General features: G+C 37.6%; 2 protein-coding genes across 3 annotated transcripts; both read left to right on the top strand.

Moving 5' to 3' along the window:
* The first annotated feature begins 1,966 nt into the window (after positions 1 to 1,966).
* Positions 1,967 to 16,942, top strand: LOC118801040 (tripartite motif-containing protein 35-like). Of its 2 annotated transcripts, none has more exons than XR_005006436.1 (7): positions 1,967 to 2,407; positions 3,767 to 3,862; positions 3,997 to 4,227; positions 4,598 to 4,620; positions 5,645 to 5,763; positions 6,213 to 6,811; positions 16,653 to 16,942. XR_005006436.1 is itself a non-coding variant. In XM_036561233.1 (7 exons), exons 1-6 carry the CDS (start codon positions 2,003 to 2,005, stop codon positions 6,755 to 6,757), a joined length of 1,419 nt encoding a protein of 472 aa, XP_036417126.1. In that variant the 5' UTR covers positions 1,967 to 2,002; the 3' UTR covers positions 6,758 to 6,790; positions 16,632 to 16,753. The 2 variants fall into 2 exon arrangements, 1 of the variants encoding a protein (XP_036417126.1); XM_036561233.1 differs by having other exon boundaries at positions 6,213 to 6,790; positions 16,632 to 16,753.
* LOC118801042 (tripartite motif-containing protein 35-like) lies at positions 9,564 to 16,753 on the top strand. The gene is made up of 6 exons (XM_036561234.1): positions 9,564 to 11,086; positions 12,646 to 12,741; positions 12,876 to 13,106; positions 13,429 to 13,451; positions 13,699 to 13,817; positions 16,060 to 16,753. The coding sequence occupies exons 1-6, from the start codon at positions 10,682 to 10,684 to the stop codon at positions 16,596 to 16,598; spliced, it is 1,413 nt and encodes a 470-aa protein (XP_036417127.1). The 5' UTR covers positions 9,564 to 10,681; the 3' UTR covers positions 16,599 to 16,753.
* Positions 16,943 to 21,784: the final 4,842 nt, after the last annotated feature.

Below are 21,784 nucleotides of genomic sequence, written 5' to 3'. Positions count from 1 at the left end.
TAAAGTACTCCCTTCTCCTGCAGTGCCATCTGAGGACTTGAAGATCACACACATTGAGCAGTGGTTTCTCAGCTTTTTTTGAGTGTGTTTCAGGCCTCAAATTCAAAATTTATTTATGTTCACTAATACAATTAAGTTGGTCAGCCAAAACATCAAAAATAATTTCTTTGTACTTTTGTCAGTTAAATGAAAGTTTAAGAAAATGAACAAATCACAGATTCTTGTTTGTATTGCGTTTTACAAAATGTCCCAGTTTTTTCGGGGTTTGTATTGTCAGCACACTTTTCATCTTACTGTCATTGTTAAAAATGTCCTTAACAACTGTGTGTGGGCCCCTTTGGAGGACTGTAATAACTGTTTCAGTACTAGGTTCTGTTATTGACACTTGCGCTTTGTATTAGCTAAAAGTCCTCATTCTAGAGGCATATTCAGTGTAGCTGAGTCCTGAGTGTAGTGTGGTTACTTAGTCCTTCAGGTTCCTGGCTTTGTTTTGAGCATGTGTGAATGAAATCAAGAAACTTTTTTCTCATGCAGTTTCAATCTTTTAATGAGTGCATGCTGTTACAGTCCAAACTACAGATAAATTAAGGATGATACAGGAGGTAATTAGTGCTCTAATTCACATTATTGTTTATGTTTGAGACAGACATTATAAATCTTTAAAACTGTAGAAAGATTCACAGTAGCTATCTTTTTGCCCCCATTTGGTGTTTATTTTGAATGCTAGGTTGCTGGGTGATGTCATGATTGTTAAAGTTCAACTGTCAAAATAAAAAGATTGAACGTATGTATTATTGTTGAGGTTTTATTGTTCTGGCCAAAGATTTTACATTGTTTTAAAAGAGCAATAGTGTATTGGCTGTTGTGTATTTATGTAAAATTAAAGTACACCATTCTTTTATCTGCTGAAGTGAAAGGTAATTGTGCGGAACGTTCATGTAATTGAGTATATTGACTCCTGTATAAAAACTGGAATATAACAAAATGACCACAAAATTATGGTATATAATTTTTTGATAATGCCAAATTTCCGTGAATATACTGAATGATAAAATAAAAATGTTAACCATCTGCTTTAATATTGGGGTAATTACATGTTATTTTGCATTGTATTTCTGTATTTAACCAGTAGAATCCAGTGATGTAACAGCGGTATCTTGTGGATAAACAGTACATTGTGATAGTTGGTAGGTGGATCAACCAACATTTAATTGTTATCCACTGTAAATTTGTAGGATAAGAACATTTATTGACAGATTATGTCTGTTGATAAATGTTTAATAGGATTGAAAAGACAGTAAAGTGACCGTTAATTTAAATAATGTTTCTTTATTTTACTTTAAAAATCTGTACTTTGACAGGTGGATGTTGTAAATTGATTAAATAAGTCTATGAAATAACTTAGTTACACTGTTATTTAAAAGATAGCAACCCTCAAATTGCAGACTTTAAGTGTATTTATGCAGTATTTCCATGATTTTAATACATTCTAGAGATGTTTTTTAACGATGAAAATTTGTAATTCTACTAAACTTTGGCCGTAAAATTACACAGAATATTTACAAGGAAAAGCTGTAATTTTACAGTAATCTACTGTACAGAATTTTACTGTAAAATTACAGGATCTGTTTGGCAACTTTTGCTGCCAGACATCTTACTGTTTTTTTACTTTTTTTTTTTTACAGTGTAGATTTGTTTGATACTTTAAATTTCTGGCCATAAAATATCTTATAAAACATTTGACTTTGTCTGTGGTTCTGTTATTTATAAAATGTTTACATACAAGGAGAAACAACCTTACCTAGGGTTTTAAATGATAGCCTTGTCTAAGTTTGAATTACAAGAGCATCCAAAGGATAAAAAAGATAATTCATCTCCTCCCTTTCATAACTCCTCCTCCACTACACAGACTACCTGCTGGAGGAAACTGAACCTCATACTGTCAGTCTGCTGACAGAGAGGAGAAACCATTAGAAGAAGAGACCAGTAGTCATTGGAGAAAATGGCATCTTTAAGCTCTCTACCAGTGGAGGATCTTTTATGCTGTGTGTGCTGTGAAATCTTCAGGGATCCTGTTCTACTGTCATGTAGCCACACTGTGTGTAAAACCTGTCTGCAGCAGTTCTGGGAAACTGAGAGATCTCGAGAATGTCCAGTTTGTAGAAGAAGATCCTCGAAAGATGATCCTCCCTTTAACCTTGCACTGAAGAACCTTTGTGAGTCTTTTCTAAAGAGCAGGAGTCAGAGATCTTCAGCAGGGTCTGAGGTGCTCTGCATTCTGCACAATGAGAAACTCAAACTCTTCTGTCTGGATGATCAGCAGCCTGTGTGTGTGGTGTGTCAGACTTCAAAGAAACACAAAAATCATGAATTCTGTCCGGTAGATGAAGCTGTGATTGACTTTAAGGTAAGAAAGTTTGTCTAAAACATTTGTTTCTTAACAGTGAAGTGAATTCTACTTTCTTTTCTTTCTGAGTAGCAGCTTTTCCTGTTCTACATGTTGAACAGGTTGTATGACGTCTGTCAGTAGTGCTTTCATATATCCATCCATCCATCCATCATCTAAACCACTTATCCTTCTGGGTCGCAGTGGGGTGCTGGAGCCTATCCCAGCTGTCATCGGGCGGAAGGCAGGATACACCCTGGACAGGTCGCCAGTCCATCGCAGGGCAGACAAACAGACATATACATCCACACACACACCTAGGGGCAATTTAGCATGTCCAATCAGCCTGACTGCATGTTTTTGGACTGTGGGAGGAAACCGGAGTACCCGGAGGAAACCCACGCAGACACGGGGAGAACAGGCAAACTCCACACAGAAATGACCCTGGTCACCCGGCCGGGAATCGAACCCAGGCCATTCTTGCTGTGAGGCGACAGCGCTACCCACTGCGCCACCGTGCCACCTGCTTTCATACATATATATATATATATATATGAAATCTAAACATGAATGAATAAAACCTTACATAAATTAATAAAGGGGCTGTGAATCAATGATGTCACGGTGCCTTAATATTCCTATTGTTTGATCGATATCAGATTCTGTAGATCGATTGTTCATGTCTTGCTCTATCAGCGGTAACTAAAGACAAGACAGTACAGCAATGGCTGTTTACAGGCAGCAGACAGTCAGAGATCTGAGAGTCTCGGCTGATCTGGCTGAAAATGCAGGTACGGATTATTCACTCTTTCCTGGGGAGGCTGTGGAGACAGTTTGTTCCATTTTGCTGCCTCTGCTGATTTAGAGGTCGACCCTGTAGTGTTCGGAACTCTGGAGGAGGTGGTTCATCGTCTCTTTCAAAATTCAGATCAACCAGACATTCAGACGCCCTTCTTACATGCTGCCTGTGGAAGCCACTGAAAGTTATTTATCGGCCGGTTTGTCTGTTTGTGACACTGCAGTTCTTCATGGAGTTGGTGAAAGAACAGTTTAATCAACTCTTCTCCTCCTGGGCTTGATTGCTAAGCCTGAATGTGAAAAACACACCCCCTCATTATCATATGAACGAAAAAATACAGAAACAACTGTTAAAAATATAGATGCGGAAAAAAAAGGAAATATGTACAATTACAATAAAAACAAGCGATATACTTTATTTAGTTATTTGTATTTATTGGTTAATTTACTGAGCTATTAATTTTTTGTTTTATTTATTTTTCATTCTGGCAGATCTGATCCTCCATACTTCAGCCCATTCATATAGTTCAAATATTATGAAGTGTAGAGCATGCTCTCAGTTAAACTGTTGTTTAATTTCAGAATAAACTCAAGTCTGCTTTGGAGCCTCTACAGAAGAATCTGAAAGTCTTGGAGGAAGCTAAACAAGACTATGACCAAACAGCAGCTCACATTAAGGTGAAACATCATCTTGAATTGGGAAACATGTTGCTAAGGTCATGTTTCTGATGAGTGTCCACTTCTCCTGTAGGTGGTAAATGGTTGTAGATCATCTGTTAGAGTTTGTGTTTCCTAATGGTCTCTCATTCCAGACGCAGGCCCAGCACACAGAGAGGCAGATAAAGGAGGAGTTTGAGAAGCTTCACCAGTTTCTAAGAGATGAAGAAGCAGCAAGGATAGCTGCACTGAAGGAGGAAGAGGAGCAGAAGAGTCAGATGATGAGGAGGAAGATTGAGGAGATGAATGGAGAAATATCATCTCTTTCAGACACAATCAGAAACATAGAGAAGGAAATGGAAGCTGAGGACGTTCTGTTCTTACAGGTTAATGTCTCTTTTATTCTTTTTTCTCTTTCTTTCCAGCTCCCTCTCTTTTGGTTACTCTTGAGCTCTTTATCTGTCCGTCACTCACGCACTAAATAACTCCACTTTTTCTCTTTCCATTGGAAGTCTGTGGCCTTCCATACTGATACGATTGTTTAATAAAGGAAAAGGTGAGTTAAATGTTTCAGTGTGGTTGGGGAGGATCACTATGAACATCTCTACAATCACAACAACTCACCATGTGAGACTGTCAATGTGCGCTGGTGTTTGTCAGGCCTATAGATACAACTTATTTCCTTACATCCCTATTTTCCCCAACAAGTGAAAAATCTCTTCATGTTTAAAAATGTTGTCTTTGTTTTCCTCTCAGAACTTCAAGCCTACAGAGAAACTGTAAGTAAATATCAAAACACACATTTTATCTAATGTTAATATAACCATTACATTTTATTTTACAATATACACTCACTGTGCCCTTTTATTTGGAACACCTCCTTGTATCTACACCCGTTGTCAATTTTATCAGCTCCACTGCCCATATAGGGGTAATTCTACAATGACAGACTACAGTCCATCTGTTTCTCTGCCTAATTTGTTCACTTTGTTGGACACTCTCTACCTTGTTTGTCCACCTTGAAGATTGTTTCTCCACCTTGTAAAGTTAGAGATAATAGCTCATCTGCTACTGAACAGTTTGTGTTGGTCATCCTCTAGTCCTTCAACAGTGGTCACAGGATGCTGTTTGCTGGATATTTTTCATGGTGGACAATTCTCAGTTTAGCAGTGACTAGTACAATCACAAACTGTGCAGCAGCAGATGAGCTATCATTTCTAACTTTACATCTACAAGGTGGACCAACAAGGTAGGAGTGTCTAATAGAGTGGACAGTGAGTGGACACAGTGTTTAAAAACTCCAGCAGCACTGCTGTGTCTGATCAACTTCTACCAGTGCAGCACACCACCACCACGTCAGTGTCACTGTAGTGCTGATAATGATCCACCACCCAAATAGTACCTGCTCTGTGGGGGTTCTCTGGGGGGTCCTTTGATGATCAGGATAAAGTTTGGATAATAAATTAAGCAGAGAAACAGATGGACTACAGTCTGTAATTGTAGAATCACAAAGTGCACCTATGTAGTAAGTGGAGCTGATAAAATGGACAAGAAGTGTAGAAACAAGTAGGTGTTCCTAATAAATAGATGAGTGAATGTATTTTCATAATTGCAAATATTAATGCATTATAATAAATTAAAATAACACATTTTTTTTTAAATGTAGTAATGAAACCTGTAGCAGAAATATTTATTTGATGCAAAGAACAGAATTAATGACTCAAGGTAATAAATGTAGTTTAGGCAAATTAATTGTAGACTGTAAACTTTATACAATATTTCTCACAATCTTCTATTTTACAGAGCTCAGCTAACAACAAAGGATCCAGAGAAGACATCAGGAGCTCTGATCAATGTAGTGAAACACCTTTCCAACCTGAAGTTCAGAGTGTGGGAGAACATGCAGGAGATTCTCCAGTACAGTAAGTTCTGTTTCTCTTAGGGTTGATCTCTCACACACAGTCTGCTTCTGCATTGATGAGAATTTAAACCATCATTAAGAATGCAGCATTCCTAATTTGGGAAATCACTGTGTAGAACAAAAGACCTGAAGCTGAAGAGCCATTTCAACAAATACAAGATTTTATGGTGCTTTAACTTATTTGATATGGAAAAAGGTATTGTTTAGGAGTCAGTATCAAATCAGTGTATCTGAAAGTGTTAAAGAATATCCAGCTCTATGAGTCACTAATGCTCTTTAGTGCTGCACTGAACTGAACATCAACATTTAGTCCAGGATTAAAGTTGATCTGTATTCTGGAATCGACCTCTAAAGCTGTTTTACTCACAGTAAAGAAAATAGTCTGTAGAGGTAAAACATTTGCAGAAATGAGAGAAAAACATGATGTTTCATTGTGTTCTCTCTCCTCAGCCCCTGTTACTCTGGACCCCAACACTGCACATCCACACCTCCACCTGTCTGATGATCTCACTGCTGTAGAAAACACATACCAGAGATCATCACTTCCTGATAATCCAGAGAGATTTGATAAGTATGTGTGTGTTCTGGGTTCTGAGGGTTTTAACTCTCTGACACACTGCTGGGACGTCCAGGTTGGAGACAGTGATCACTGGTCACTGGGTGTCATACCAGAGTCAGTAACTAGAAAAGGAGAATCTTTCTGGGATTCAGTGTGGAGTCTGCAGTACAGTAAAACCAATGATGAATACTGGATACTCTGTCCAGGACAGTCAGGTCACTTCCTCAGTCCTAAAGAGAAGCTGCAGAGGGTCAGAGTGCAGCTGGACTGGGACAGGGGGAAAGTGACCTTCACTGATCTTCTAACAAACACACACCTGCACACTATAACACACACTTTCACTGAGAGAGTTTTACCGTTTTTCTGTAATCGGTCTGTTGATCCTCTGAGGATCTTACCAGTGAAGACGTCAGTAACAGTGGAACAGCACAGTTAAAGTTGATGCTGCTTAGAATGAACATTTATACAGGTAGTGAGTGTCTGAATTATGGTCAATACATGTACATTTTAGTGTGGAAAGATTACTGAAAATCCTCACTTAAGTAAAAGTTCTGTTACTGTAAAGACAATTTGCGTACAGAGAAATTGACCAATAAAGAAATTTACTCAAATGGGTCTAAATAAAGTCGATTGGAAAACCAATCTCACCACCTGAAATTATTACCTGAGTTGACCTGGCTAAATCAACAGAAATAACATATGGACAAACTAAAGCCAAACATGATATTACATGAAAAAATATTTTGAGTGCTGTGACTGTGTGCTCTGCTAGTGCACATTTACTCATCTTTCTGTGAACCATATAACAAAGTAACGATTGATGTTAAACTTCTATGTATTTCATGGTTAGATGACTTCTAGTTTGTTTTTTTTTTTGTTTTTTTTTAAGTAGCCTAAGATTCCTGAAAGCCTGTGCAGAGTTTTTCCACTGTTTAATTAAGCCTACATTAAAAGTGCATTACTCTATTCATCATGTAATTATTAATGACCTTAAAGTCCTGCTGCCCATCAGCTCCCTGAACATTAGCTAACATTAATATGTGTGAACCTCTATAGCCCGTAAACACATTCACAACCATCAAACAGTAAAATTACACACCTGTAATGTAAATGCTAAATAGCCTCTCACACAGTTAAAGACAAATGCAGAAAGAGAGAGAGAGAGAGAGAGAGAGAGAGAGAGAGAGAGAGAGAGGGAGAGAGAGAGAGAGAGTTAGGTAGTTCTTTGATGAACTGACTGAATAAAATCTCTAATGATGTATGTTTATCTGTAAGGTGGGATCAAGGTGAAACAATATTGAGGAGATCTGTCTAAAGCAGTGACCCACATGTGACAGGGCTATATCAGAGTGCTTGTGGTGAAGGGGCAGACACATTGAAAATGACTAACTTAGAATAGTTCGCCTCTCTGCTTGTGTCCGTTATTGTGCCTGCATGCAAACATACGCTTTTTCGGATTATGTTTTCTGCAACTGCACATAAGCTGTCCAGCAATTTACAAAGAGCCACTTGGATGACTATTCGTACATATTTGCACATGAACTACACAGTAAACACATTTTTTTTAATACTAAGAAGAAAAATGTAAAATGTAGTAAAGTAAAACAATATACAGCCTGACAAGTACAATTAGTTATGTAAGCGTATAGTGGATGGAACTGTAGCTAGCAGAGAGGGAGGGGATTTTTTCCCCAAAGCTGAACAAATAATTAATTCCTATTTAACTTATTTTGAGACAATAATACACCATTCCTGCATACAAACATACACAATTCTTTTTCACATTTTGTTTTCTTGAATTGCACATAAGCTCCACAAAAGTGAGAAAAGAAAGGAAAACAGCTCTAGCTTATTCCACAGCACAGTGCAACTTAGGTCCATTGGGAATTAGAAGTAATACATTTAATTTAAGATGAGCTAATACTTGTCAAATACACTGATTAAGTGTAATGACTGATATTACAGATCATGCTTGCACTGATTCATCTCAGAAGTACATATATCTCCTTAATATATGAGATTATTCACAGAGCTTTGTTATGTGGCTTTCCTCCAGCAATGTACAAAGTACCACTAGGGGTAAGGAAAGGGCAAAGGGACAAAATCCACAGAAAATGGAAGCATTTGCAGTTGTACTTGTGACAGCAGGGAATCCAGTCTAATCTAGCACACTGAACTTGTATGCTATATAGCTAACAAAAAGGCAAAGAGAGAGATTTAAGGCAAACATTTGGAGATGAATGGACTTATTCGCATTCATAAGCAGCGCAGTTGGTTTCCTGGTACGTTAAATCTGCAACGAGAGACTGTCAAACACTAAAAAGTTGCTAAGATAAAATTGCTTCTTTTCGAATTTTCCCATTCCACCTTAAATGGTGCCGCATTCATATTCGGCACCTCAGGCAGAATTTAAGGTGGAACAGGAAAATTTGAACAAGAAGCTGGCAAATGAGAAGTGACTTCAGCCTCATAAAACAGTCGACCGTTGAGAGACATTTTGCAAGAAACTATCCAACTTTTGAGGAAAAGTGTCCTGTCCTGTTGGAGATGGGAGGAAAGCGGCTAGAGCTAAAGCTTAAAGCAGAGCGAAGTAAGTCTATGTTTTCGTTTATATTTTTTACCCTATACTAGGACATTAACACATACTGAGACATATTGGACATAAAATGTTGTGGCTCCCAAGGTGGTTTGATTTTTTTGAAAGGACAAAATGGCTCGTCTTAACATTTGGGTTGTGACTCCTGACCTAACCTAGCTTTTAATGCAGTGGTTGCCGGATTTCTCGCTCATGTAGTAGTGTTTTTGTTATGTGCACGTCACCGACTGTCTGGGCGCTGCACTTTCCTGTTCATGTCCGCATCGCGATGCATCTAAGAATCTATTTTTTCCCCCACCCCTAATATATACTATACTTAAAAATAAGTATGTCCATAAAAAAAAACCACTAAGAGCCTTAAAAACTGATCTACACACTCTCTGAACATTCTGTTAGCAACATCCTACCTTGACATAGTGTAAAGAAGTCTGTTAACAGGTCTCATGGCATGGCTGACCCTAGCTTTGAAATGGATGACAAGATCAGAATGTTGTGTGTGATTGTCTGCAAGTATCATGTCACTCTGCTGTGGGTCACTGGCACTAAAGACTGTCCTAAGGCAAGAGGAGGACAGGCAGGTCCAGGTAACTGACATAGTCAGATTGACAGGGTCATACATAGTCTCATTGTCATGTCTAGGGCAGGCAACTTTAGAGTCAGAATTGTGTTACTTTGGTAGGTGATGATCATTATTAAAAGGTAAGAAATTAACCAAATTAAGTAGGTTTCGATAGACTGTTCTCTCAAGGCCGGTAAGAGTGTTACATATTTTATATGTGCATGTTCCATCGAGAGATCGAGAGACAGACCTTTAGAATGTTTGTTAAGAAACATTTAATCTGTCATATTTTATATATTGTTTGTAGATTGATTTTAAGAACATCTTTACCAAATGGTCATATAGCATTTAAAACACTTTAGATAGCCAGCAATGGGTCCAAAGGTTTACTTCACACTTCTACAATCTAAGAAAAACTAATTTTTCATTGTAGCCTTAGCATGTAATTAGTCTGGGACTTGAAAGGGTTAAAGTATCAGTACATTAAAAAATAGCTATAAATAAAATGTTTCTCTGTGGAAGAACATTTGAGAGAGATGGCTGAAGTGGAGAGAGAGGAAATGTGGAGAGGGTTTTAAGACTGGCATTATTAGAAAAATATGTTTTTGACATTTTATTCATATTCACTCCTCTTTTCTTATGTTTTACTTTATCTTGATTTTATTTACTGCAATTATAAATTGCAATTCCTGCATGTTCATTGTGTAGATCTGCATATTAAATACAAAATTAAACACTGCATATTTTACAAGTTCATGAAAAATAACCTGGGGAGGATAAACAATTCTAAAATGAGCTGGGCTGAGCCCTGAATCTTTACATGCCCAGGCAACACCCAAAATTGAGTTACAAAAACAGTCGGTAGACAAAAATGATAATTACGCACCTGTTCAGCTCCTCCCTTTCAAAGCTCCTCTGCTATGCAGTCTACCTGCTGGAGGAAACGGACCTTCCCACTGTGACTTTCACTCTACTAATCCTCACTCTTTCTATCTCACCATGATCGAGAGACACTGATAAAATCTTTTATCTAAAGACTTATTTTTTAACAACTGTATTGAAGAGATCTGAAAACAGTGAGATGAAGGACTACAGTAAGTGATTCTGAACACTGCTGCTGTGTTCAGTTCATAAATTAAATAAAGGGAAAGAAACAACTGGACAAGAGAAATTATTAGAGAAAGGATCAGCAGCTGTTGAAGAAAATGGCATCTATAAGCTCTCCACCAGATGAGGACCTTTCTTGCCCTGTGTGCTGTGAAATCTTCAGGGATCCTGTTCTACTGTCATGTAGCCACAGTGTGTGTAAAACCTGTCTGCAGCAGTTCTGGGAAACTAAGGGATCTCGAGAATGTCCAGTTTGTAGAAGAAGATCCTCTAAAGATGATCCTCCTTGTAATCTTGCTCTGAGGAACCTTTGTGAGGCTTTTCTAGAGAGTAGGAGTCAGAGATCTTCAGCAGGGTCTGAGGTGCTCTGCATTCTGCACAATGAGAAACTCAAACTCTTCTGCCTGGATGATCAGCAGCCTGTGTGTTTGGTGTGTCAGACTTCAAAGAAACACAAAAATCATGAATTCTGTCCAGTAGATGAAGTTGTGACTGACATTAAGGTAGGAAAGTTAGTCCACCACCTTTGTTTCTTAACCCCAAAGTATGAAGTACTACTGGAGTACCAGCTTTTCCTGTTTTGCATGTTGAACATGTTAGATTAAGTTTGTCAGTGGGTGTGCATTCAGAGCAAAGGAAAACAAAAGCTAATCAATTAGAATATTTGCCTGGTGTTTATATTCACCATGAAACCTAACTCTATCTGAAGTTTAGTCTCTTGAAAGTATTTAATGTACAAAATTTATGACATTTAAGAGAATTCAGAGAACAAGTGAGATCATCCGAGATGTGGATGCCAAGGAATTTGATGCCTCTATACGCTCTACCTTAGCTCCTTTGCTGTAGATGGGGGAGTGTGTCTGTCTCCTACCCCTCCTAAAGTCCACTGTGATCTCCTTGGTTTTCTGGGTTTTGAGCGCCAGGTTTTTGTGGTCACACCATGCTACCAGGTGCCGCACCTCATCTCTGTAGGCCATCTCATCGTCACCTTTGATCAGACTTATCACTGTGGTGTTGTCCACAAACTTGATTATGGAGTTAGAGCCATAAACAAGAACATGTCATGGGTGAATAGGGAGTACAGAAGAGGGCTCAGCACACAGCCTTGTGGCACACCAGTGTTCAGGGAGAGGAGAACAGTTTGTCTAACGTAACAGACTGAGGTCTGTCATCAGGAAGTCCAAGAATCAAATTGCAGGGAGATGTGTTGATACCAAGCTGGCTAAGCTTAAAGATCAGCTTGGAGAGGATCACTGTGTAAATACTGAATTAATGAACAGCAAAATAACATATGAGTTTTGACAGTTCAGGTGGGTCAGTACAGTGTTGAGTGCCATAGAAATGGTGGTGACTTGTTGCGGCAGTAGGCAAGTTGGTGTGGGTCCAGGTTGCAGGCAGACAGGAACTCAAATGAGAAAGAACTAGTCTTTCAAAGCACTTGGAGATGATGGAGGTGAGTGTGATGGGGCGTAGTCATTCAGGGCTGAAGCGGTCAAATGCTTTGGCACTGGTACAATGGTGGCAGTCTTACAGCAACATATTGAAAATGTGTGTGACAGACATCTACAGTGAGAAGTGTAAGTGACTGATCATCAGGCGGTTAATCTTTTTTGGAGAAGAGCACCTTATTTCCCCTGTTGAAGTGAACAAAGAAGTGGTTGAGCTCATCAAGCAGTAAGACACAGTTGGTAGGGGACACAGTGCTAAGTGGTTTGAAGTCAGTAAATGACTGTATGCCTATCCACATACACCAAGGGGTGGAGGAGTTGAAGTGCTCTTCAATCCATTGTTTGTAACAGTGTTTAGCTTTTGGGATACCTCTTCTGTGATTGACCCTGGCTGAGCTGTAAGCCAGCAACTCTTGCTTTTAGAGTCTGTGGTGGGCTGCACTGTAAACACACTCCAGTCAGTGCACTGAAAAGAGGAGTCAGCCCCTTTGATCCAGATAATTTTTTTTAATTGCATTTTATGAAATGTCCCAACCCTTCTGGAAATGGGGTTTGTATTTCAAATATTGTGAAGTGTGGAGAATGCTCTCAGTTAAACTACTGTTTAATTGCAGATTAAACTCAAGACTGCTTTGGAGCCTCTACAAAAGAATCTGAAAGTCTTAGAGGAAGCTAAACAAGACTTTGACCAAACAGCAGCTCACATTAAGGTGAAACATCATCTTGAATTGTGAAACATGTTTCTGAGGTCATGTTTCTGATGAGTGTCCACTTCTCCTGTAGGTGGTAAATGCTTGTAGATCATCTGTTAGAGTTTGTGTTTCCTAATGGTCTCTCATTCCAGACGCAGGCCCAGCACACAGAGAGGCAGATAAAGGAGGAGTTTGAGAAGCTTCACCAGTTTCTAAGAGATGAAGAAGCAGCAAGGATAGCTGCACTGAAGGAGGAGGAGGAGCAGAAGAGTCAGATGATGAGGAGGAAGATTGAGGAGATGAATGGAGAAATATCAGCTCTTTCAGACACAATCAGACACATAGAGAAGGAAATGGAAGCTGAGGACATTCTGTTCTTACAGGTTAATGCCACTTTTTTGTTTCTTTCTAGCTCCTTTTTTTTTTGTTATCATTTCTCTTTACCTGCTTTCCATTCACACATTCAGTAACTCCAGTTCTTTTCTTTTTGTGTTGGAACTCTATGACTTTCCATACTGATAGCATTGCTTTATAAAAAAGGTGAGATAATTGTTTCATTGTGGTTGAGGATGATCACAGCAAACCACCATGTGAGATTGTAAGTGTATGCTGGTGTTTGTTTGATCTGTGTGGACTTTACAGATTATTATCTTTCAGAATTGTATGTTTCAAAATATTGTCAATTTTAAAATGTTCTCTTTTCAGAACTTCAAGTCTACAGAGAAACAGTAAGTGAATGTCAGACCACACATTTTATCTCTACCACTTTTATTCTACAATATATTTCATTTGTGGCAAATATTAGTATGTTATAATAAAACCAATGAGAACAGTAACAGAAATATTTATTTAACAGAAACAACAGAATTATTGACTCAAGACAACAAATGTCATAAAATATTGATATTTAGTCAAATAAATTACAGGCTGTAAAGTTTCTACAGTGATATATTTCACACAATCGTCTATTTTCAGAGCTCAGCTCAAACCAAAGGATCCAGAGAAGACATTAGGAGCTCTGATCAATGTAGTGAAACACCTTTCCAACCTGAAGTTCAGAGTGTGGGAGAACATGCAGGAGATTCTCCAGTACAGTAAGTTCTGTTTCTCTTAGGGTTGATCTCTCACACACAGTCTGCTTCTGTACTAATGTGAATCTTAACCATCATTAAGAATGCAGTATTCCTAATCTGAGTTTGGGAAATCACTATGTAGAACAAAAGACCTGAACCTGAAGAGCCATTTCAACAAACACAAGATTTTATGGTGCTTTAATTTATTTGATATGGAAAAAAAATGTATTGTTTAGGAGTCAGTATCAAAGTCAGTGTATCTGAAAGTGTTAAAGAATATCCAGCTCTATGAGTCACTAATGCTCTTTAGTGCTGCACTGAACTGAACATCAAAATTTAGTCCAGGATTAAAGTTGATTCTGAAATCTATGTCTAAAGCTGTTTTACTCAAAGTAAAGAACTAATGCACTAATGAGCACTGATGAGACACTGTTTATAAACTATTAGTAACATGTTATTATGTTCTCTTTATTCAGGGTGTAAAACAGGTACTGAACATTTTGTGATATTATAATTATTATTATTACTATTATTATTATTATTATAACAATAATAAGAACAACAACAATAATAATTTAAACAGAAAATAGCATTTAACCTTGTAGATGTTCCCTGTGTTTTGTTTTTTCATTGTTTAGTGTAATGATTTATCTGGTGAGTGTGAAAATGTTAATGGATATTCAGCTCTATGAGTGAATCACTACAGAAAAATGCTGCACTGAGATTAGATCTGTCACTGGACTATAATGACCATTCACTACTGAAAATATGATTTAGTGCTGCACTGAACTGGTTTACTCAAAGTAAAGATGTTAAGATGTCAAGATGGCACCACACCTCCAAAATTCGTTTGGGAAAAATGATTGTTTCCATAAGAAACAAATAATTAAATGAAATGCAACTGGCTGAGTAACAAAATGCATCCAGGCCTCTGACTAACTGCCTTTCAGGCTAATAACACAGTTCTATTGTAAGGGTTGCAGATCGAATCAGACACATGCAGTCGAGGCTAGCATTACGAGTTTTATTCACAAAGGGGTGATCAAAAATCAGTGTCGTAAATCAGAAGGAGAAATTCAAAAACCAGAGATTCATAACAGAGCAAAGGGACAAGGCAAAAATCAAGGTCAAAAACAGAGCACAGGTCATACACAAAAGAGCACTGACAAATATGAGAAGCCGGCTCAGTAAGCAGAGCAAAAGGTGACGATACTTCGCAAAGATACTAGACTAAAGCCCGGGCTTATATACTGAGCTAACAAACACAAGATACAAGGAACAGGTGTGAACAATTAGTAGTCAGGAGAAGCAGAGCAAGGATAGGTGCATTCAGTTGAGTTCTGATTCATGTGAGGGAGCGAGGGGTTCTGGGAAATGCAGTCCGAAGCAGTAGCTGTAGTTCCAGCCGAGCTGGAGGCAGGCGTGACATCTATTAACTCTTTAAACCTATTGACGAGCAGAGTCAGGCTTTGTTTGACCCTGTGCTTCACTGGGTTTAATTTTCAGATAGCAAACTCTACTAGCTTCCATCTCTGAAGAATATCAGACTGTTTTCATGCCCAGTTCACTTTCTAAAGTCTGCACCAGAGTTTTTGTGATACTGGTATGTTTCAAACTGCAGTGGCTAAAATGGACCAATTTACACATGTAAGTGTATTTATTGGTCAGAATTTTTGTTGAGATGCAAATCCTCCATTACTCTTAATATTACCACCAGGAAAACAGGGAAAAATTGATGCTTGTTAATTAAGCCATCAATGTGCCAAAACTGAAAGCATCTCTTTTCTGATATTTCATTGCTCAACTGCTGTTATTAACAGCAACTTGGGCTGCAGCAACAATGAGCATTTGTAAAGAACTTTAAACGTTAAAACTGCTGGTCCAGCAGTGATGTGCATTGAGGAAAGTGCACTCTGGTGTTGAATTCTCTTGTTTGGTGTGGTCCTTCATAAAAATGCATTTTCTTCAGGCTGTGGGGTTGTAGGGTTCACTAAAAAGCAGGCTGAGAACTGGGAATTTTCAGTTGGACCACTGTTCATTTGACTGGTGCGAACCTTAATACGGGTGTTCACACATCAAAACAGGCCAAACTAAGGTGCCTGTCCTGTGCAGTTTAGGGATTTTGTTTTTGATGTAATCGTCTTGAACTCAACTAGAAAGTGATGGGTCACTGCTTTGAAAAGTAGTCAGTCAAATGCCTGTTTGCCCCCTGCCGTTCTGGTGGTGTGAGAAAAATATGTTTCATTGTGTTCTCTCTCCTCAGCCCCTGTTACTCTTGACCGCAACACTGCACATCCAGTCCTCCACCTGTCTGATGATCTCACTGCTGTAGAAAACAGAGAAAAGAGATCATCACTTCCTGATAATCCAGAGAGATTTGATGAGTGGTGGTGTGTTCTGAGTTCTGAGGGTTTTAACTCAGGGACACACTGCTGGGACGTCCAGGTTGGAGACAGTCATTACTGGAGACTGGGTGTGATAACAGAGTCTGTAACAAGGAAAAGAAGCTCTTTCTGGGGTTCAGTGTTGTGTCTCTGTAACAGTTACAGTAAATACTGGATACACTGTCCCGGACAGCCAGATCACTCATTCAGACCTAAAGAGAAGCTGCAGATTGTCAGACTGCAGCTGGACTGGGACAGGGGGAAAGTGACATTCACTGATCTTCTAACTAGCAAACACCTACACACTATAACACACACTTTCACTGAGAGAGTTTTACCACTTTTCCTAAATGGGTCTGTTTATCCTCTGAGGATCTTACCAGTGAAGACGTCAGTAACAGTGGAACAGCACAGTTAAAGTTGATGCTGCTTAGAATGAACATTTATTCAGGTAGTGAGTGTCTGAATTATGATCATAAGAATATGTCACTACATGTATATTTTAAATAATGTGTTTGTACCATTCCATCCTAACATGTCTGTGTGGAAATAAAATGCTGATTTAAAGTGTCATAGAGTGACTCCTGATATCATTACAACATTAGAAACGTTATTTGAGTGAGATTTCACTCATTTTCAGTGTAGATTTTATTTCTCTATCATCCTGCATTTTTCTCCATCATTAGATCTTTAAAACTCTGCTTTGGTTCAGAGATTAATAGTTTACTGTGTGAAATAAACTGCATTATATTATAAACTGAATGCATGTTGTGTATTGAATATTATCACACAGCATCATGTAAAGATCATCCAGCAGATCAAATGGAGATCTGTCTAAAGCAGTGACCAACACACACCCAGAGACAGACACACACAATGTAATATCACAAATATTATACAAACTCATAATGTAATAAACTGCTGATAATGGAATAAAATCCTCATCTGACAATATAATAATACTTTAACACAATGTAGTGAGATATTACATTATATGCTGTTTAATGCAGCATAAATAGAGAAATTGTTACATCATTACATAACACACCAAAACACCTGCTGTATTAGTCTGGGTGTTTTAACTCACTGAAATCATGGTTTTATTAATTAAAGAAAGATGTAATAACTTGATAGTGTAATATAAAACGAAACTGACTGTTTTAGTAATCTGACCACATTCAAGGTCATTTTAATTTGTGTTATATATGTTTAAACCAGTTATTCACTATTAACTGAATGATAAAGAAAGAGTTCAGATTTTCATTCATCTTTTCAACGCAGTTTGATTAGAATTTAAGACAAGTCTCGTGAAGGGTGTGGGTGAGTTTTGAATAGAGTTGATAATATTCTATTTATAACAGTTTAAAATTTTCTATAACTTATATAATAACATTTTTTAAAGGTTACCTTCAAAGAAACTTCATAACTGAAGCATAAACCATAAGCAATGTAGTTATAAAGTAATGCTTGTATATTTACAACACTAGTTCTGTGTGTTTAGTTAGTGGAGGTTTTATCCAGTTTTTAATCGGTATCTGATAAATATAACATCTGACAATATAATAATACTTTAACACAATGTAGTGAGATATTACATTATATGCTGTTTAATTAACTGTCCTTTTTTTTCCTTCCGTTGACTTTTTCCTTCCGTTGCTTTTTCCATTTCCATTGTTCCATTGTCCTTAATCATTTGTCGCTGTTCTTTATCCGGTTGTCTGTGGTCACATGAAGAAGTGTTCTTTTATTGTTGTTGTTTTTTGTGATTTCCTCTTAACTGCCCTTCATAACCTGAAACATAAACCAAGATTTGCAATCAGCAGCCCTAGAGGCATCTCTGAGGCTTTCTTGAGACAAATGTTGAATTTCCACTACACTGTCTCTTCATTTGTAGGCCATCAGAAATGCGACTTCCCTTGAAGACAGACCCATAGCTTCCTTGGCCCAGTTGTTCTCCAGTCACATAGGGGGAGGTGAAGGTGTCTATGGAAAAAAAATAATGTTACAAATAAACCAAGTCATCTTTAGATAATTTTACAGAGGTTTACCAAACAACATTACTGGCTATGAAGGATTTAGTGGAATCTACTTTCTGTGAACTTCATTTAGATAATTCCAGCTCTTACAATGAAGTGAAATGAAATATTTACAGTGTGCAGATGTCTGACCACTGGACGGGCCTGGCTCGATGGCTGTCCTCTGTCCCTGAGACATTCTTTTGGACTGGTTCTCTGCCCCCTTCCTCTTCTTTGCTGGATTGTTAGGATTGCAGTGTGTTCCCTCTGCCACACTCTGGCTGCATCCCTCCTCTTTCCTCTTCCTCTTTCCTCGTGGAGCATCTGAGTACAGGATGAGCATTTGAATATTTAATGTTCTGGTCACTTTACCAACCTTTTCTACTCCTTTTCCAATTCTGACTGCATGTCAGCTCTTTTTATCCGATCACATTTCCCCAATAATAGCATTTAGTTTTACAGTATGGGGCAAGTGGACTGACCTGGCTCAGTGGCTTTTTCCTGTCCCCGAGTTGTTCTCTTGGGCTGGTTCACTGCTGCTTCATCCTCTTCCTTGCCAGAGCTTCCATGTGGGGAACCTCGCTGTATATATCTGTAGTAATGATAATTCTAGGCTGATAAATTGCATTATAATTTATATTGTTATCATGGAATAATATTTAAATGTGCTCATACTGTTCTGGTGATAAAGAGAAACTGACAAACTAACAAATATCTATTCCAAATAAACAAATCAATAAACAAACAAGAAAGTATGGAACCTCTCCCTGCAGTGCGCTTCTCCATCCTCTTCTGCTGTATGAAATTTAGACGTGAGCTACTCTGTTTATTTCTCATCGAACTGATCAGAAATGACCAAATTCTGAGTGTAGAAGGTTTTTAACATCACTCATCCATTGTGACATCATAATTAAGGTGTTCTATGTGGATAGATGTTGTGGTGTGGTGCCGTTTAGAATGCGTTTATTATTTTTTATACATTTAAGAGTTTGTGAGTGTTGTTTCAAGTAAAATAATGAAGTGTTAAACTGTGTTTCATTTTAAACTTGAGAACTCAGAATAATGCTTTATAATTAATGATCATATCAGTCAGCCAAGCCCTGTTTAACTAAAAAATACTAGAGTCTGCTAGTTTTGAGCAAATAAAATGAGTGACTGCCACCATTGATTAGAATTCTGAGCTCTGTTTAATCAGTATGACTGACATCATTTTTAATCTTTATCTTTATTTTATGTTACAGATAGACTTGATGCCTTTTTCTGAGATCTTGTTGATGTATTTCTTCAATGTTGAATCCTCATGAGACACATTTGCACTGTAAAAATGACTCAGTTCAACCTAAAAAAAAGGACTTCATGTGGTAACAAGTAAATTAACTAGTTTTTTAGAAATAAATCAGCTTAACATGATATTCAGTGCAGACACACAAATTACTGACTAAATATAACAAACAGAAAAAAAATCTGCAAACCATATTTACATTAATCAAAGCAGGGAAATTGTTTAGTCACTCAACATTAAAGCTGCAGGTTTTAGAAACAGAAGCCACACCATCAGATTAGGTAATGCTAAAGCTAACACTGGAGCTAGTCAGATTAATGTTAGATGCAGAGGAGGTCTCGTCATTTTTACACAACATGTTTCAAAACACTTTAATTAAACAGAAGAAAGAATTTCATGTGTTGGAGTTAATATTGATCTTTACACAAACAGACGATGATGAATTTTTTCTTTTTTTTCACCAGCTTCTTCCAGTCTACCTCAAAACAGCACAACAGGAATATTTCACTCGTAGAGGTAAATGTTCAACTGATTCGTTTAAACAAACTGCAAAAATGAGAAAGAGTGATTTAATGGAAATTTGGATCCAAACAAGCAGATCATCTGCACTGTAATATTTAGCTGAGCTAACATGAGAACATTTGTTGTACTAAGAAAACAACTAGTCTGTGATGAAGGACTAGAGGATGACCAACACAAACTGTGCAGCAACAGATGAGCTATCGTCTCTGACTTTGCATCTACAAGGTGGACCAACGAGGTAGGAGTGTCTAATAGAGTGGACAGTGAGTGGACACAGTGTTTAAAAACTCCAGCAGAACAGCTGTGTACAATACATCACCCTAGAAGGGGCATAGAAGTAGAGGAAAAAGAGACACTGAAACAGGACTTTAGTAAAATGAATGATTCAAACTTTGGTTGTATCAGATGGGGATCCATCATGTGAGCAAATTAATTAGTAATGAAAACTCAAGAGGAGTGAGAAAGGTAGTTGAGAAAACACAAACCGCTGTAGGTGAGTTCAAAGTCATCCTCACCAGTCAGAATTTTAGTGATTTTAAAACGAAAATGAAAAATTCTGGTGCACATTAGATCAAACTACAGGAAAGGAAAGAAACGAGTGGTTCAGTCAAGCAAAAAAGTTTTATTACCTAGAAACAAAGCATGTGCACAATCTTTATGGGCACCCCCCCACCTTAGAGTATTTGCCAGTTTCAAAGACAGAAGCCCACCATCTCACAACATCGTCTCCATCCTTAAAAGTGGGCCAGAATGGGCCAATTCTAAACAAAGTAGATGGCCATAGTTCTCTTATTCTGCCAATTTTCTGTTAAATCACCTTAAATCTCAATGTTTTCATTCCACAATTTGAGGTGTCATGGAAATATGTATAAAACTTCAGCTTCATGAATGGCGCAATATGTTTATTTTAAATGGTAAGAAACAGGAAGTGCTACAGATAGCAGAAATCTTTCAAATGCACTCTGCGCTCTGTTGAATACCCCCCCCTAAAAAAACTCATTGAATCCACTCGATTTGTGTGAACGGCCTATTTTACCATTCAAAACGGTGAATTGTACTTAAAGTCGAGGGAGAGAAGTCATGGGAGAAAGACATATGTGAAAGACATATATTAATTTTAGGTGATCATGATTACACTGGTAGAAAAAATTGACAAAACAATCCAGCAACATGTTAAAGAAAGAAATGTAAATAAAAGGTTTCCATACCTGAGAAGTGCTGGTGGTAGATGTACGACGTGTGGATCTCATCAATCAGTCAGTCAATCAACCTTTATTTAATCTTGGAGAACACTGAGGGTGACTCTCATTTACAATGTTGCCGAGTTGATACAGAACAAGGGATTGATAATGTGCAAGAAAAAATCAAATAATAAAAGTAAATTTAATAAATAAAAAAAGACTCAAATCAGGTAAGTGTAAAAAAATTGGAAACATTATAAATAAAAATACATAAAATATAAAAGTTAAAAAAATCTAATGAAATCAAAATAAAAGGAGAATAAGATCAAGAAGTAAACTAAAAATTTGTTCGAATTACTAAAATAATTATAAAGTAATCCTAATTATATAATAATATTATATTTATATATATATATATATATATATATATATATGATGGGAATAAGAATAAGAATAAGAATAATAACAGTGTCAGGCCGAGTGGAGGTGGTTAGAGAGTAAAAGTTTAAAGTGATCCAGGTACCTGGCATGTGATCCAACCACCAGAGCGAGACTGATAAATAACATTATTTACAGACATCATTGAAGTAATATATTCTGGCAT

This window comes from Colossoma macropomum, unplaced genomic scaffold, assembly GCF_904425465.1.
Source record: "Colossoma macropomum unplaced genomic scaffold, Colossoma_macropomum, whole genome shotgun sequence".
NCBI lineage: Eukaryota > Metazoa > Chordata > Actinopteri > Characiformes > Serrasalmidae > Colossoma > Colossoma macropomum.
This window is presented reverse-complemented; position numbering and strand designations above follow the sequence as displayed.

Coding starts and splice junctions, on each gene's coding strand:
- LOC118801040 (XM_036561233.1), top strand. CDS start 2,003: ATGGCATCTTTAAGCTCTCTACCAGTGGAGGATCTTTTATGCTGTGTG. Junction 2,408..3,766: donor AAGCTGTGATTGACTTTAAG/GTAAGAAAGTTT, acceptor GTTTAATTTCAG/AATAAACTCAAGTCTGCTTT. Junction 3,863..3,996: donor AAACAGCAGCTCACATTAAG/GTGAAACATCAT, acceptor CTCTCATTCCAG/ACGCAGGCCCAGCACACAGA.
- LOC118801042 (XM_036561234.1), top strand. CDS start 10,682: ATGGCATCTATAAGCTCTCCACCAGATGAGGACCTTTCTTGCCCTGTG. Junction 11,087..12,645: donor AAGTTGTGACTGACATTAAG/GTAGGAAAGTTA, acceptor GTTTAATTGCAG/ATTAAACTCAAGACTGCTTT. Junction 13,107..13,428: donor AGGACATTCTGTTCTTACAG/GTTAATGCCACT, acceptor TTCTCTTTTCAG/AACTTCAAGTCTACAGAGAA.